This window comes from Sander lucioperca, chromosome 10, assembly GCF_008315115.2.
Source record: "Sander lucioperca isolate FBNREF2018 chromosome 10, SLUC_FBN_1.2, whole genome shotgun sequence".
NCBI classification, from domain to species: domain Eukaryota; kingdom Metazoa; phylum Chordata; class Actinopteri; order Perciformes; family Percidae; genus Sander; species Sander lucioperca.
This window is the reverse complement of record NC_050182.1, coordinates 13,398,482-13,413,184: the sequence shown is the minus strand read 5'-3', so window position 1 is coordinate 13,413,184 and position 14,703 is coordinate 13,398,482. Positions and strand designations below refer to the sequence as shown.

Below are 14,703 nucleotides of genomic sequence, written 5' to 3'. Positions count from 1 at the left end.
AATGCAGCTCAATAGCCTCTTTCATTAGGCCCTCTCTGCCTTATAAACACCCATTTTTCAAACTTCTGCCCCCAGTTTTTGACACAGGCTTTCTATTTAAAATGTGTAGTCTCCATGCCCAAGATGAGATGAATTGTAATTTTCTCAGACTTGACAAAGCTCCTTCCAGAGCTACAAAAGACATTATTCAACTGATTCACGGGCTGTGTAATTCACTTTGACATATAAAGTTGGAGTGCCCCATTTAAAGAGAGCAAGATAAGCTTCTCTGTATTTTCTCAGAGTGTTTGCTTGATGAGGCTTACCTGCTTTTCTTTTCTACCCTGTTAAAATATGCCCATATTTCACTCTACATGTCATTTTACTGTCTGAATAAATGTTGCTAACCTGAATCTTCATAGGCTTATTAGAGCAAAAGCACTCTTGTATTATTCCCACATGAATCAGAATCGCACAGTTTGAAAATCACCGCGTTATCACTTTAAACCTCGGCTTGAGTCTTTCTGTTAGACTTCACAGCCTAACCAATGGCCCTCACTTATGTCATCCATCCAAACAGAAAAAAAAAAAAAAAACACAGTCGTCACACTTCTATTCTACTGTCACTGATACCCGTCGCTAGGCATATATCGCTGTCGCAGCACACAGCGGAACAGAAACTGGGACGACTGACTAGTTAAGTACAAACTTCACACGCTCTGTGAAACAAAAGTTTTTTCGCAGCGTCAGAACAATCAAAGGCACGATGGCAGAAGCCTGGCGGCGCTGTCAAAAAAGGTGGATGCATCCTCTGTTGGTTGCGACATAGATCACAACCAACCAGCTTGGTACTCCAGGCACATCTTCAGGCTTCACAGCCAGTACAGCGTGAAGTGCAAACCATTTCTTTCCTTTCTTACATTCTAAACGATTATACTTATACTAATACACTACAGACCTCATACAACATACTGTACGTACTGTAATGAAAGATCTGCAGGTGCCCCCGCTCGCTGCGAGTTAAGAGGCCGCTTCAAACGATGAAATGAAAAGCCCTTTTTTCATAGTGATATAAATTCACTTTGCAGAGGAATTAAAACTCCAGGACATCAATGGTAATCTATCAGTAAAACAGAAATGAATTCAGTCCTTCTGAAAGCTTTTGCACACAGAAGGTGTTACTTCTTTTTAAATGATAAATAAGTCATTTTTGAATAAAACTCAGAATGGAAGGAGCATCAGAGAGGGAGAGAGATGTGTGGGTACAAGAATTGAAACGGTGCACTCAGTCCTGAAGGGACGCCTCAGGTTAAAAATAGCAGCTGCATTACCTGCAGTCCATCTTCTCTGTGTGAAACAATGACTTCTCATGCAGCGTGCAGCACCGGCTGTCAACCTCTGAGGTCTCGTGTGGTTAGACGGGTGTCAAATGCCTGACTGCCTGCCCACCTACCTGGAGCTCCCTCCTGGGTGAATACACCTGCGAAGCCCCCCTCCTCCCTCTTCATGTCTGCCCCACAGATGGGTCGCATGCTTTGTTTCGCCATAGAACATCTTGCGTAAGACTAATCACTCCCACTGGAGCTGAACGTTCACATGGTAACTCATTGCAAATTACCTGTTAATGGCTTGCTTTGGGATTTGTTTTAGCATTGTAGTGGCTACATCATTTGTAAATGTGCAGTTTCCAATTACGCAGTGTTCACTGGGGTATGAAAAGGGATTGTGTTGACATGTTAGTGTTTTTATCTGGAAGTCAAACTGTAAAAAATGTCTACAACCAGTTTTGTCTTTCTTTTTTTTTTAAATGGAAACCTTCTCAGAACAAACCTGCACACTCAATTAGATTTGACCCTCTTTTATTAATTTATCCATTGGCACCATTTGTGGCAATAAACGCTCATTTCTTTGGTGTTTCTGTTAATGAAGTTTTCACTCTTTTGAGACTCATTTGTCTGCTTAGCCATAGTGCAGGATGTTCTGTTTCACGCTAGTGACGGTTCTCTCTGACCAATCAGTGGTCTGCAGTGTTTTAACTCCTTAACACCTTTTAGTATCGGCTCAGCCCGCTTGGAACCTAGACCGAGGTGGTACCAAAAAAAACTACCAGGTGGCTCCATGAGGCTGTGCGTAGCATAGTGAGCTAAATGCTAATGTTTAGCAGTTATAATGCTTAACTTGTTCAAAGTTTTGGTTTAGCTTGTTATCATGCTAACAGTCAAACGCAAAGTAGGCCTACAGCTGAGGCTGATGGGAATGTCATTAGTTTTGCCGTTTTTTTTGTATTTGATTATCAACCAAAGTACTGGACAAAGTAAAATTTTGATGATTTTGATCACAAAGTCATTTGGATAAATTACCTGTGAATCATGAATGTCTGTACAAAGGTTTGTGCCAATCCATTCTAGCAGATATTAAACTAGAATAACTTAAAATGTTGACCTGCTGGTAGCTCTAGAGGAAAAATGTAAGTAAGTAAGTAATTTGGATTTATCCACCAGGGACCTCGAGTATCTGCTGCACCTTTACAGCGCCTGGGTAACTCACCTGGTAGAGCGCGCGCCCATATAAAGAGGCTTAGTCCTCGACGCAGCGGCCGCGGCCCTTTGCTGCTGCAGCTTTTCTTATGCTGTATTAAATAAAAAGGCTGAATAAAACCATTGTCACATAATAGTCAGTGAATGAGCGAAAATGTGAATTCACTGCTGTTCTTTCTGCATCAGGAGCAGAGCTGTGTCAAACCTCTGACCCCCCCTCCATCACCCACCACCCATCTGCTTATTGCTATGACGACACAGTCAGGGAGCTACTGAACCCATGTTTAGCACTCTGTCGCTGTGGAGCTTTAATAATAGAGCATACCTCTCCTAATGTCACATTTTCACACATTTGTGAATAATTCCACTGAAGCGAATCCCCTCTAATGGTTTTTAGTACGTACCTCTTTATTTTCCTCTTTCTCCATCTCCCTCTCGCACTCTCCACCCTGCTTCTCCCTCTCAACCCATCGCTCTCTTTCAATCCCTCTCTTACACTGCCTGAGCATGCAGGAGCTCCTTGCAATTACCCAATAATGATGAATATATCCCATCAGACATTGCCTGCTGAACTGTAACCTATTCCATCGCAATCAAATTGAACACTGGGAAATTTGACAGTTGACATTTTACATTTTCAAACGGTGCAATCCATTCTGTCTGCATTGCAGGTTTTTTTCTTCTTCGTTCCTGCAGCAGTGTGTAACTTGGCGGGGGGGGGGTTTACTAGGGTTTCTAAAGTTATAACCCACTTAACCAGACATGTCAGTAAGGTGACAGTGTCTTATTTACAGATGATACGACACTGTATGTACACAACCTCTGTGTACTACCTGACTGTGCACTGGATTCCTGCAGTGTCACTTCCTCCATGTAAAGTGCCTTGTTGGCTGAGCCTTTCACACTGGGGCTAATACTGTAGAGACTTGACTGTGATTGTGTCCACAGACATACTGTGCATGCTAAATTAAGAGCTGCTGTACACCAGTCAGCTCCTCTACCTTCACTTTTGCTTTGTTTTCAGCGCAGTTGCAAAAAGCTGTTTGCTTTTGAAACGACGGATGAATGGCTGCTCGCTGTCATGCTTTCAATCCCATTCACTGTATCCCGCCCCAACCCCCACCCTGTCTTCTTCTACTTCTTTGGATTTCTGGGTCTGACAGCGAAAGAGAACTGGTGAAGAGATGCTCTTCTCTTTTGGTTTCTCTAATTTCTCTTCCCTCATTTTCCCCTGGTGGAGATTTGGATTCCCCTGGGCTGGTGCTGATGCGAGCAGCTGTCTCCACGGTGACAGACGCTGGAGATAAAGTCTGGGCCCCGCTTTTGGCCGTGGCCATCAAAGGACTTCTCTGCCCCTTTTTTACTCAATATCTCTCTTTCTCTCTCCTTTTTCTTATCCTATTCAGCCTCATCCTGTCTTCCTCTCTCTACTTCTTCACACTCCAGCTGTGAATTTCGTTCACTTCTTTTTTTTTTTTTAAAGAGAGATGCAATCCATTCCATTCAGCTGTAGCCTTTTCATACAGAATCAATATTTATGTTGTCCAGTTTTGCAGCAGCAAGAGCTTTGTGCGAATGTCTGGGCATGCCGAAAGTGAACCTGAGGTGTTCTACACAAAAGCATGGGAGGTGATTACTAATGACCACAATCAGCAGGAAGGTAGGGCAGATAAGGTGCCATGCATTTTAACTATATGACCTTCTAAAACGTGGCTGGCTACCATGTTTTCAACCCACTATTAGGTGCCGTAAAGTTGCCTGTTTTATAAGCATTTTCAAAATAGGTGCAAAGTAATAGTTATCCCAGGTTCCAAATGTAAAAGTCATATTCATTCTCTGCATAGACAATGGTACTGTATGTGCATTATTATTTGTTTGACTTTGGATCCCATCTCCTTCCAACAATCAACGTTGGTGTCTTTTAATCATGATCACAATCTTTCCGTAACCTTAACCAAGCCATTTTAGTTGCCTAAACTCAACCAGACATTAACCAAAAAAGTGACAGATCAAAAAAAAAAAAAAAAAAGTGGAAGCATACAGTCATTTTGGAAGGAACTGACAACAAGCCTTTTGTGTCATTAAGGTGTGAGGACTTGATGTGCTGGAAACATGACTAGTTAGTGTCACTCTTTTAACATTTACCTTTGTAATTTAAAAACTTCATCTTGAAATAAACACAATCCTGATTAACAAAGACGCCTCGGATGAGAAGACCTGGATGTGTGGAGGAAGACTGTACGGCAGGTTTTTAAAAACATCCGTTTCTTTCTGCAGCTGTCAGTAAGCGAGGCATATCAGAACACCTTGCATCACACAACTCTGGCAAAATAACGGTAAATAATGATAAGACAGAAAGTCTGACAAACCTAAATTAAGTTGTCACGTTTGCTGTGATGAATTATCTCACACTGTGGTAGTTTCTCATACTGTACAACAAGAACAAACTAGCCTGGGTAAACCCTGACGAACTTCTGGCAAATTTGAGATTTGCTCTGCAAGTGAGAAGGGTCTGGTGTCAACCAGGCTAAGAACAAACAGCAAATGGTTTCTTCTGAAGGGAGGAAAACAAGTCCTGATATTTCCAACAAACACCAGCAGGGATCAGGGAAAGGAGTGAGGCATGTCAGACAGTTGGCACTAACTTGAAAACAGTTTTCCCTCAGGATAAAATATCTGGATGCTCTTACCGCACTATCATCAGCATACATTTGCACAAACCAATTAATTGCTTTCCTTCTAATTTATTACTTTTTGATTGCATTGTTTTTTACTGCTCTTATCTTTTATGTTTTTGTTTATTGCTTACTTTGGTTGTATTCTTCTTCTATGTGGACATTTTCTGGTACAACTTAGCTCTCCCATAAGGATCCCCAAAGTTTCATTTTTTTTTTTTTATCTTAAATTCATCTTTTCACCAAATCCCCCCTGGTCATCCTTCTCCCATTTGAATCCCATCCCTGATCCTCTATTCATTAATCTTTCTGGAAACAACAACAACAAAAGCCTTGCACAGATAGTGTCTCTTTAGTTTTTATTTTATGTCCTCTGTTTCATTTTCCTTACATGATCATTCTGATGTTGCAGCAGAGCTGTCGGGGCACAGCACTCTTGGTTGCTTGTAATATCAGGTATTGGTTTTCCGCAGTTATTGTGCTGTCACTGTGGCTGAGAGAGTTAGCTAAATGGCTAAAATGTCAATGTAGATTAGTAGCAGCGGTGTTGTGTTTATGCTCAGCAGTGAAGAAATTACAGAAATGTGTTTTAAGCTGTGAGGAATCTGGGGTGGATTCTGCTTGGGAGATTTATCCTGAACAATGTCACACATTCATATGAAGTTACACACAATATGCACAAAGACAAATGTGAACGCAACAAGAGTTAGTATGTGACGCTTATTAAAGCAACACTAACTTTTCCCGCTTCGGTCCCCCTACAGGTTGTCTCATTGGAACTACAGCTGCAGCTAAAAGTTACATAGTGTTGCTTTAAACACTCAAGTCTTGGCCGTTGGCTGTTCTCACTCCCAACTTATCACAGGGTTTCCCCCAGAAATTATTTTTCAACGAGGGCCCGGAGTCACAGACTGATTGCAGCATTAATGTAGAGCCCAATAGTTTCTGTGATAACAGAATCATGGACGGAATTGCGAAATTGAGAATTTAAAAGCTCTAAGACAGATGCCATAGGGCTCTATTAAGTCAGTGCCAAAATCTAACTGGAGATTTGAAAATATGACTACATCTACATTTCCAACCAAGCTGCCCCACTGTCACTGTAGTTTAAAAAACGTCTTAAAAATACAGTACAAAATAATTCCCAGGGGCTTAGGCCTGGTTGGCCATCAGGCTTGCAATACACTGGGGGAAACCCTGCGTCACATACTGACACTCCACACCAAGAACAATAACCATAACAATACTGTAACTATAAAAATAAAGTTTTAAAAATTGTTACAACTCAACAGAGTTCACACCACATCTATAACAACGACAGCGGCGAACAATATGTTTCGGATCACTTTTAGAGCGATTTGATGAACGATAGAAACACTGACAGCCAATCAAAACCCATCTGAGTTTACAACATGACATGGCAGAGAGAGACACTGCGAAGAGATGTGTTTCACGGTTAGTGGCGTGACGTGACTTCCTCTCAGCGGGGCTACGATCCTCCTTCCCTCCTGCTCTGTGTATTTTTTTTAACATTAGTACTTTGAAAGTATTTCTCATGTCACAGAAACCAATGAGAGTGACTCTTGTGTTTGAAAGTTAAAATCATACTGTCTGTGTTTTTGTTCCTGTGCTCTGCACAGATCTAACAGCCGCCCGCCTGCTCTGATCCCTGGCTCTCTGGAGCTCTGTGCGCCGCTGTTTCATGGAGAAGGCAGCGGTGTCTGCGCCCCAGGGACCGCTGGTAGACTTTTTTCTGAATTCACGAATATGTAGGATATTCCTACAGACATTCCAGTTATCTTACATTGCAATGTCTGCTGTGTTATGTATTATTATCAGCTGGAGCGTGCAGTGCGTGCTTAACACCACTGTTAACAGAACATAATCGTTTAGCAGTGTGGATGCATTGCATTGCTCACATCGTTATAGTTATGGTTATAGTTATCGTTGTTGGTGTGGACGGGCCTTTAGTCAGTGGCCCTCAGCTTCAGATACCGATGCTCAAGGCACCCCTTAGCGTCTGTATGGGACACACCGGGCAGAGCAACTGCTCGACCAGGGGGCTATATGTTTATATACTGTAGTATGAAGAGCGACAATGGTAGGGAGTAGTGTTAAAGACCAGAAATTGATGAGTTGGGAGTGAGAATGTGTTGGAATGGCTTGTCTAAAGAAAAAGCTTCAAGTGCTGGATCTCTAACCTCTTCAAAAAGGGGCAAGACATCCTCACACACACACACACACACACACACACACACACACACACACACACAAACCCATGAGAACAGTGTTTTGGTAAACAGGCCTGGATGTTTTCTGGACTTCCGAGCCAGACAGAGCAGCCACAGGGGCTGTCTGCATGTCACTGCTGCCAGGGAAGCTTCAATCTTTTTGATTGTCATGGTTTTACTTCAACTGACTTTACAGTACATGGTCCTGAATAAGATAATCAGGTTCCATGACCCATGGGGCTGTCAGACCCTTTCAAAACCCAGGATGAATCTTTCCAAAAAGTAAAGCAGTTTTTCTGCTGGAGTCCAGAGGAAGTTATCTCCTTTTAAGGATTCTGACCAGACAAAAAGCCACCTCCACTGTCCATCACTCCCCCGACATGCCCTTCAACCACCCTTGGAGCCACTCCGTGGCGTCCTGCCCTGACACAAAACGTGCGCCCACCCCCATATTTCCCAGGACGGAGGGGCTCAGGCACAGGGCTGGAGGGCAGATGTAGGGGGCGGTGGTGACTTTGGGCCATGCAGCCGGTTTTGGCCCAAGCATTGAAAAGGCTGGAGATAGAAGATTGAGGTTATTGCTGACTCACGTCCAATTACAGCTGCCCACAGGACAGCTTGCTGAGCCACAAACAGATGTTGTGATGCTCTGGTGTCGATACTGAAGCTACACCGAAAGGTTGTGCGACTGATAAGAAATGCAACACAAAAATCCCCTTTTTTTTTTTTTAAAGTTTGTAGCTGTTGTGGAGATCTTTCTGCTCGGATGTATCCCCCATTATTAACAAAAATAATTTCAAAAAAATGAAACAGTGGCTGTAAACATGTATGCTCATTATATAAACCCTAATGTCTCTTACCATCCAGCCATCATACCATTTTTGAACCACTCAACACATGAAGATAAAGCAAAATCTGAGTCCCATCAAGTGTTTCTCTGCATAATGACACCAATTAAGGTGCATTAGCAATCTCAACATATTTTCTTAAGTGACTATAATGGCTGCAACATTTTATAATCACAGAGGTCTTATTCTCAGGGGTGTAGCTAAGAAGTCTGAGGCCCCTGAAAGGTGATTTCCTCTGGGTCAGCCCCCCTTAGTTGAGAAAAATGTATTTCTTTTAATTGTCACAACCTTTCACCCCACTGATGACAGTGACGGTTATTACTGTAAAAAGCATACTTTTTGTTAACTTGTGTTCTTAGAAAAGTTGTAAGTATTTATTATATTTCACTTTCAGTTTTCTGAAAAATTTGCAAATTTACTTTTGTTTTTTACTTGGAATATTTTCCAGTACATTTCTGTAAAAGAAGAAAAACAATAAGCCTCAAGTACCAGTATATACAATTATACAGTACATGACCTTAATCTTCTTTGAGCCAACACCGTAATGGAAATACTTTACTAATAACACTCTTCCATGAATTATTTAACTGGAAACCTTTAACGACTAAATTGTCTGCAGAAACTGTAGGTGGATGTTTGAGTTTCCATTAGCTTAGGGTGGGAGCAAACTAATGTTTTGAGCCTTACTCCCATGTCAGATAATTACACCTTTAATGGCCAGAAATCACTCTCATGTGGCTCTTACCCGTCGTTGATTCGGATCAGTATGGCCCGGTAGAGCTGGTGCTGTGGGCTGTTGGACTCTGGACCACAGGGGTGGATGAACGGGTGAAAAGATGCCAAAACAAAACCCTGCTGGTAAAGCTCCTGCAGCTGGTCGGGCAGCTCCCGCACCGACGAGAGCCGCAGCGTGGACGTCCCACCTGAGAGACACCAAACGGGAAAAGAATGTATGAGACAAAACAATTTGTATGTGGAATCACTGAACATTTGTGGGGTTTATTTGGATATATCTTTGCTGCTAAGTGCTGATGGTTGTGCTATTGTTTTGCTCGGAACTTTCCTGGAGAGAGTTAACAGTTTTCTTGCTTGCAGAAAGCGGGACTGTGACTTTGGATTTTTGATTTCTGTCTGTCAGCCATGGTGGCGGTCACTGCTCATGTCGATAATGCTCCTATTCTTACTCTGTTTATTCCAAACTAAATCACAGCTGAGTCTCCAAAGCAATCCCTTCAGTAACAACAAGATTATTCTCAGGAAAAAGACACATTTGCGTTTAGAAGCAGTACGAATCACTTTTAACTGGCAATAACGAGTATTTATATGGAAATGTACTGTCATGATGTCTCTGGCCCTGTCGCTTATTCTTCCCCTTTAGCCTCACAACCTCCCTTTCCCCCCTGCCTTTTCATGGACCTTGTCATTGGACTTTCCCGACATTTGCCATCACCTGATCCTGCTCCTCTCTGCAGCTGACCCTCATCGTCTTGCTAACCCACACCTGTTCTTTGTTCCCTAAATGGCTCCAACACATATATTCATTATAGACGGCCACCTGCCTTCTTTTTGCAGTCATTTTTTGTTACCATAGCCTCTATTGGAGGCTCTTTAGTTCTGTTCTGCCAGTGTCTGAATTTGTGTCTTCTTCCTTGTTGTTCTGTCACACTGCAAATTATGTAAATGACACAGCAGTTAGCCTCTTTTTGATTGCTTCCATTTAATTTGTGTGTGAGGTCTTTATTATTGTACAAAGGTTCCAGTACAGCTATACTTATTCTTTAATGATAATACCCAACAGCTCAACAGAGATGAGGAGGAGAGAAGGAAAATTGCTTTACAAAAACAAAAAAGCAAACACCACGTGAAGATTTGCAATTCAGATGCCAACACTGATTTTGGAGTCATTCCCTGTTTGTTTTGGCAATTAGCATCATGCTTTTCACTCCATCCCCTCAATCTTGGAGTTAATAAGAGTGGCTCAAAATCCAATCATAGCTGATTGCTTCGGCTCTGTATCACGGCAGCTCTCTATATTCTGACACTTCCTTTGATTCCCTCTCAGTGCAACTTACAGTACAGCGGGCAGGGGCCTGACATTAATGAGCTGCAATCAGTGAGTGACCAGCTGTTTCAAAAGAAAGTTAGGGACGGAGTTGCTGCGCAAAGCTCTTTCTCAGCAATATTTTCTCCGAGCCGCCACCCCACACCTCCCTGAGGGATGACAACCTGCAGCAGACAGCCGCTGACAACGGCCTGTTTCAGGGAGCAACCAGCTGTGTTACAACAAGCCACACGTAGCTTCTGTCAGGCAACATCGGCCAATCAGTATGTATGGTAATGAGAGTGGGAAGGGAGAGTGGTTTAGGTTCGGGAATGGCCGCAATTGGATTAGAAAATGGAGAGCTTGATAACGCGAAGGAGAGGAAAAATGGAGACGGCAGAGAGGTCAAAACAGAGAGTAAGAGAGGGAAAGTTGGAGAGACCATGATTGAGATGGTGCTTGGCCCCGGGTTCATGGCGGCTGGGATCCCAGCAGTGTGCTGTACGAGGCGACATTTACTGAAGGCCAAGCAGCTGGGGTGCGTGGGAGAGCGCCAACACAAAGAGCTGGATGCAAAACGAGAGACCAGGGAGGGAGAGAGGAGAGGAGAGGAGAGGAGAGGAGAGGAGAGGAGGGAGAGAGGGAGCGGAGGTCTGGTTGTCTGTACAAGCTGTCACAAGACGTGGGAAATGCCGCTATGGCTAATTAGAGTCAATGAGACCATACAGAAAGAAACGTTCGGATCCATGGGAAAAGTCAAAGTACAGAAGTTCAATGGAAGGTCAGAGAGAGGGCCAGTGTGGGTGGAGCATACTAGTGAGACCATGCCAGCCGGGTATTTTGTGTGTTTGGTCTCAGGTAGAGTCAGCAACGCTAACAAGACTTTCAGTCAGGAACACTCTCGTCATAGATTTAACCATTTATTGCAACAAATGGAAATACACTTATGCTTGGCGCTGTTGGCTCCGCTCTTTATGATACTCCCTGGATTAGCCAAGCAGCATGTTAAGCCAAAACTGGGAGCCCAATACAGAAAACCCCCAATGGGTATACAGGAGAGGGCCCAAACCAAGACATTGAAAGCATTTTAACTTTGAACTAGGAATGTGGAGGCTGGGGCGGTGGAGGCAAAGCTTTACCAGCAGTGGCGGTGAGAGAGGCAGCATTGGTGTCAGGGATCAGTGAGGAGGGAGTCGCATTTAAATGGCCTGCCTTGTGAGAATGGGCTGTAATTGCCATGTGACTGATAGAAATGATAATTAAATCAGCGGGCGTATGACTTCCGTGTCTTGCATGAACTATCGCAATGCTTAATTTCCAATAATGGAAGTATTGTGTATGACAAGCTTGGAAAAGCTGTTGTCAAGGTGCATTTGGATAGACTGGGTAAACCCAGCCCGATCTGCCAGTGATTATTTCGCCCTGCAGCTCAGGCTGGAAACCTGTACGTTTATCTATCCTGCTTCCGTTACAATTTTGCGGGGACCAATCACAAACTGGCTTATCCACATGGTGCGCTATTGGCGGGTTTAACGCGATGACGATAGAGAAGCGACCAAGCAGCTTCTTGTTTACATTCAACATAGCGGCCACAGAAGCGCAGCAACCCGTTGATGCCGCTGTTGCTGCTACATCACCCGGATCGTTGATCTTATTGGTTGAAGGACTATCCAATTGCGTACAGAGTCATTTGAACTATGCCCGTTGATCACGCCTCTTGTGCAGTAGAAAATACAGAGCAGACTCCCCAGACTAATGTTCAATCTTAAAAGATTGAGCTTGGTCTGGTGATAGCCAGACTAGCATTTGGATACAGATTACTTAATATTTGAAAACCCCAAAACTGTAGATACAGTATAATGCACTCTATGTGTATAATATCTTTTTCTGATTGACTCTGGAAATGCTTTCAAAAGCTGCAATTATGAGTTGTGTAAAATGATGTTCATGCTATACACACATTAGTGTAGTTATTTTTCCCACAGTGCAAACACAAGGACATCAGAGGCCAAATTGAGTTCAGTCAGTCACACACATTTAAACTCCTGATACCATGCTCTCACACATACTGAGTGTTGTCGCTTGTTTGATGTTAAAGTCTTGTTAATGTGTGTAAAGCAGCTCTGTAAAACATCTGTGTCATTTATTACATTTGGCCAGTGCAGACAAGCTCATACGTTACTGTGACCGTAACGTGTGGATCTGTTGTTCTTAATATAATAGTGAGTGATTTATTGAGCTGCACATAACGTGCTGCTAATGTATAATTCTGCATGCTTTTCTGCTGTCTACTGTGGAGTGTTCTGCATGTCTTTACATTCACAGTGTCATTTCATACATTACTTATCTAAGAAGCCATCGAAGCATTTTACTGCTCATGTACTTGGGATGATTGTGGTGTGACAAGATCCAATATGAATTGCAATTTCTGTAAGCATAATTGTATGCGCATCACATACAGGCTCAAGGCTACTGGATACCAACCTTGAGACAGAACAAATCGCAGTCTGATTGACTCCAGTTGAGTCCAATGTATTTAGTTTCATAATGTTCATATTCCGTGCATATTTTGTCTAATGCTTTTTTAGTGTGTTTAGACACCGTACAAAGCATATCCCAGGGTTGGGATGTTTATTTTAAAGTCAATGCTAACACGTATGTGGACACAAACATCTGCAAATTGGCTCTGTGCACAGAAGTATCAGCACAAGGTATAAATATTTTAGTTTGAGTTACAAAATTCGACAAATCTTTCCAATTTCCAATTTATGAACAGACAGAGAAAAGAGGATGTATCTGAAATAAAATAAAAGTTCCTGACAAGTTTTGAGATTAGGGACTGAGCTGTCACACAAACACAGCGAAGGTACTCTGCATATACACTGCCAAGGCGTAAATGGCTAGGAGACCTGTCCTCCAGAGGTGAAAAATGTTCAAGTTCAATCTAAAAGTGACATAGCTTAATTTATACTAACTGTTGATAATTTTACATTTCAGTTTACTTTAAATGTCTTTGAGCTGTTTAAACATCAGGTTGGATTTCTAATCTGATCAGTGCCTTTGTAATATCTAATTGATTACAACACGTACTTCTTTCAGAATGAGATCTTAAATTTTGCATTGAGTCTGTCACTCCCCAGCCTTTACACCTCGTCAAACCACATTCCTGTGACAGACAAATTCAAAGCTAAAGCTCATATGTGTGACATTGTTCAACCATTTCGTGCAGGCAGTATAACACAATGGTGTGGCGTGCTTTGAGTGCTGCACTACATCATCAGGAATGCAATTGAAGGGAAAAAGGGATTTCTGGATCAAGCCTGCTAGCGCCAATCAGGCGGCAGCTCCTGTGATGTAGCTAGAGAGCTGATTCAGTTTGGATTCTAACTTCCTCCCGGGCACAAATCCAGAGGTTCATTGTGAAACCACGAAAGAAGGAGTAGAGGAAGAGGAGGAAAAAAAAAATCATATGCTGTCCCCTCAGGGCAAGTGAGGCTAAAAATACTTCTCAAAATTTTTCAATCACACTCTGTCCTACTGCGCCACAATGCAGGAGCTTTAGAAGTTAAAAGGCATGGAGGAATTAACACAAAGAAATAGGCCGCCATCGTGAAACATATTCTTTTAACATACACACACACACACACACACACACACACACACTCTCGGCTCCTCCTCCTCCCCCTTCCTCAATTGCTGGCTGCCTGTAGAAATGGAATTAATCCTCCTGTGATCTGTAATTTTGTTTTCTCTTTCGTTCCCCCTTCGTTTTGGTGCAACATGAACACCCTGTCCTTTCCCCAGAGGGATGCTATTGCGTGTGCGCATGGTTCGCGAGGCGCTAGATATTAGGTGGAAAATTAAACTGTCTTTGCTTGCTCTCTGATCCCCTTAAAATGAGTAAATAAGGAATGGTTTCAATTAGGCAATGGGAACACAGCCGCTGGCAACTTTTTAAGTTGGCTTTAATCGCTGTGTGAGCTGCTAATAATCTCATCCAGAGGCCTTTGAATACATAGGCTCTACATTTATTTATCAGACCAAATTTTATTTATCATGCTGTCCCCAGAGCAAAGTGTTGCCCAGTGCTAAGTTTCTTTAAATCTCATGCTGTTGTTAAGACGTTTACTATGCCCTGAAATCCAAGGAGAATCTCTTTGTTTGCGCGGATGAGAGCAAATTAGTTGCCGTATAACTGCTGCGAGTGTCAATGTTGATGTTTTATACTGCGAATATTTAGGCCTTTGAAGCAGTCTGTGGTCGATCACACTGGCAATCTGGTAAACCTTACATGGCAAACTGGCAGCCAATTACTTCACTCAGTCTTTTTGTTTACCCTGGAAGAAAAGTCCCTCTCATATCATCAAAGAGGAGCCCTAAACTCACAGAAAC

General features: G+C 42.7%; 1 protein-coding gene across 1 annotated transcript in view; it reads right to left on the bottom strand.

Annotated features, from left to right (window-relative positions):
* The window catches only part of LOC116035978 (raftlin-like), a 114,552-nt gene that overhangs the window by 56,696 nt on the left and 43,153 nt on the right, over nucleotides 1–14,703 (bottom strand). Inside the window, exon 3 of the mRNA XM_031279371.2 lies at nucleotides 9,016–9,193. Within this exon, the coding sequence (XP_031135231.1) occupies nucleotides 9,016–9,193 (178 nt within the window). The remainder of the gene's footprint in view (nucleotides 1–9,015; nucleotides 9,194–14,703) is intronic.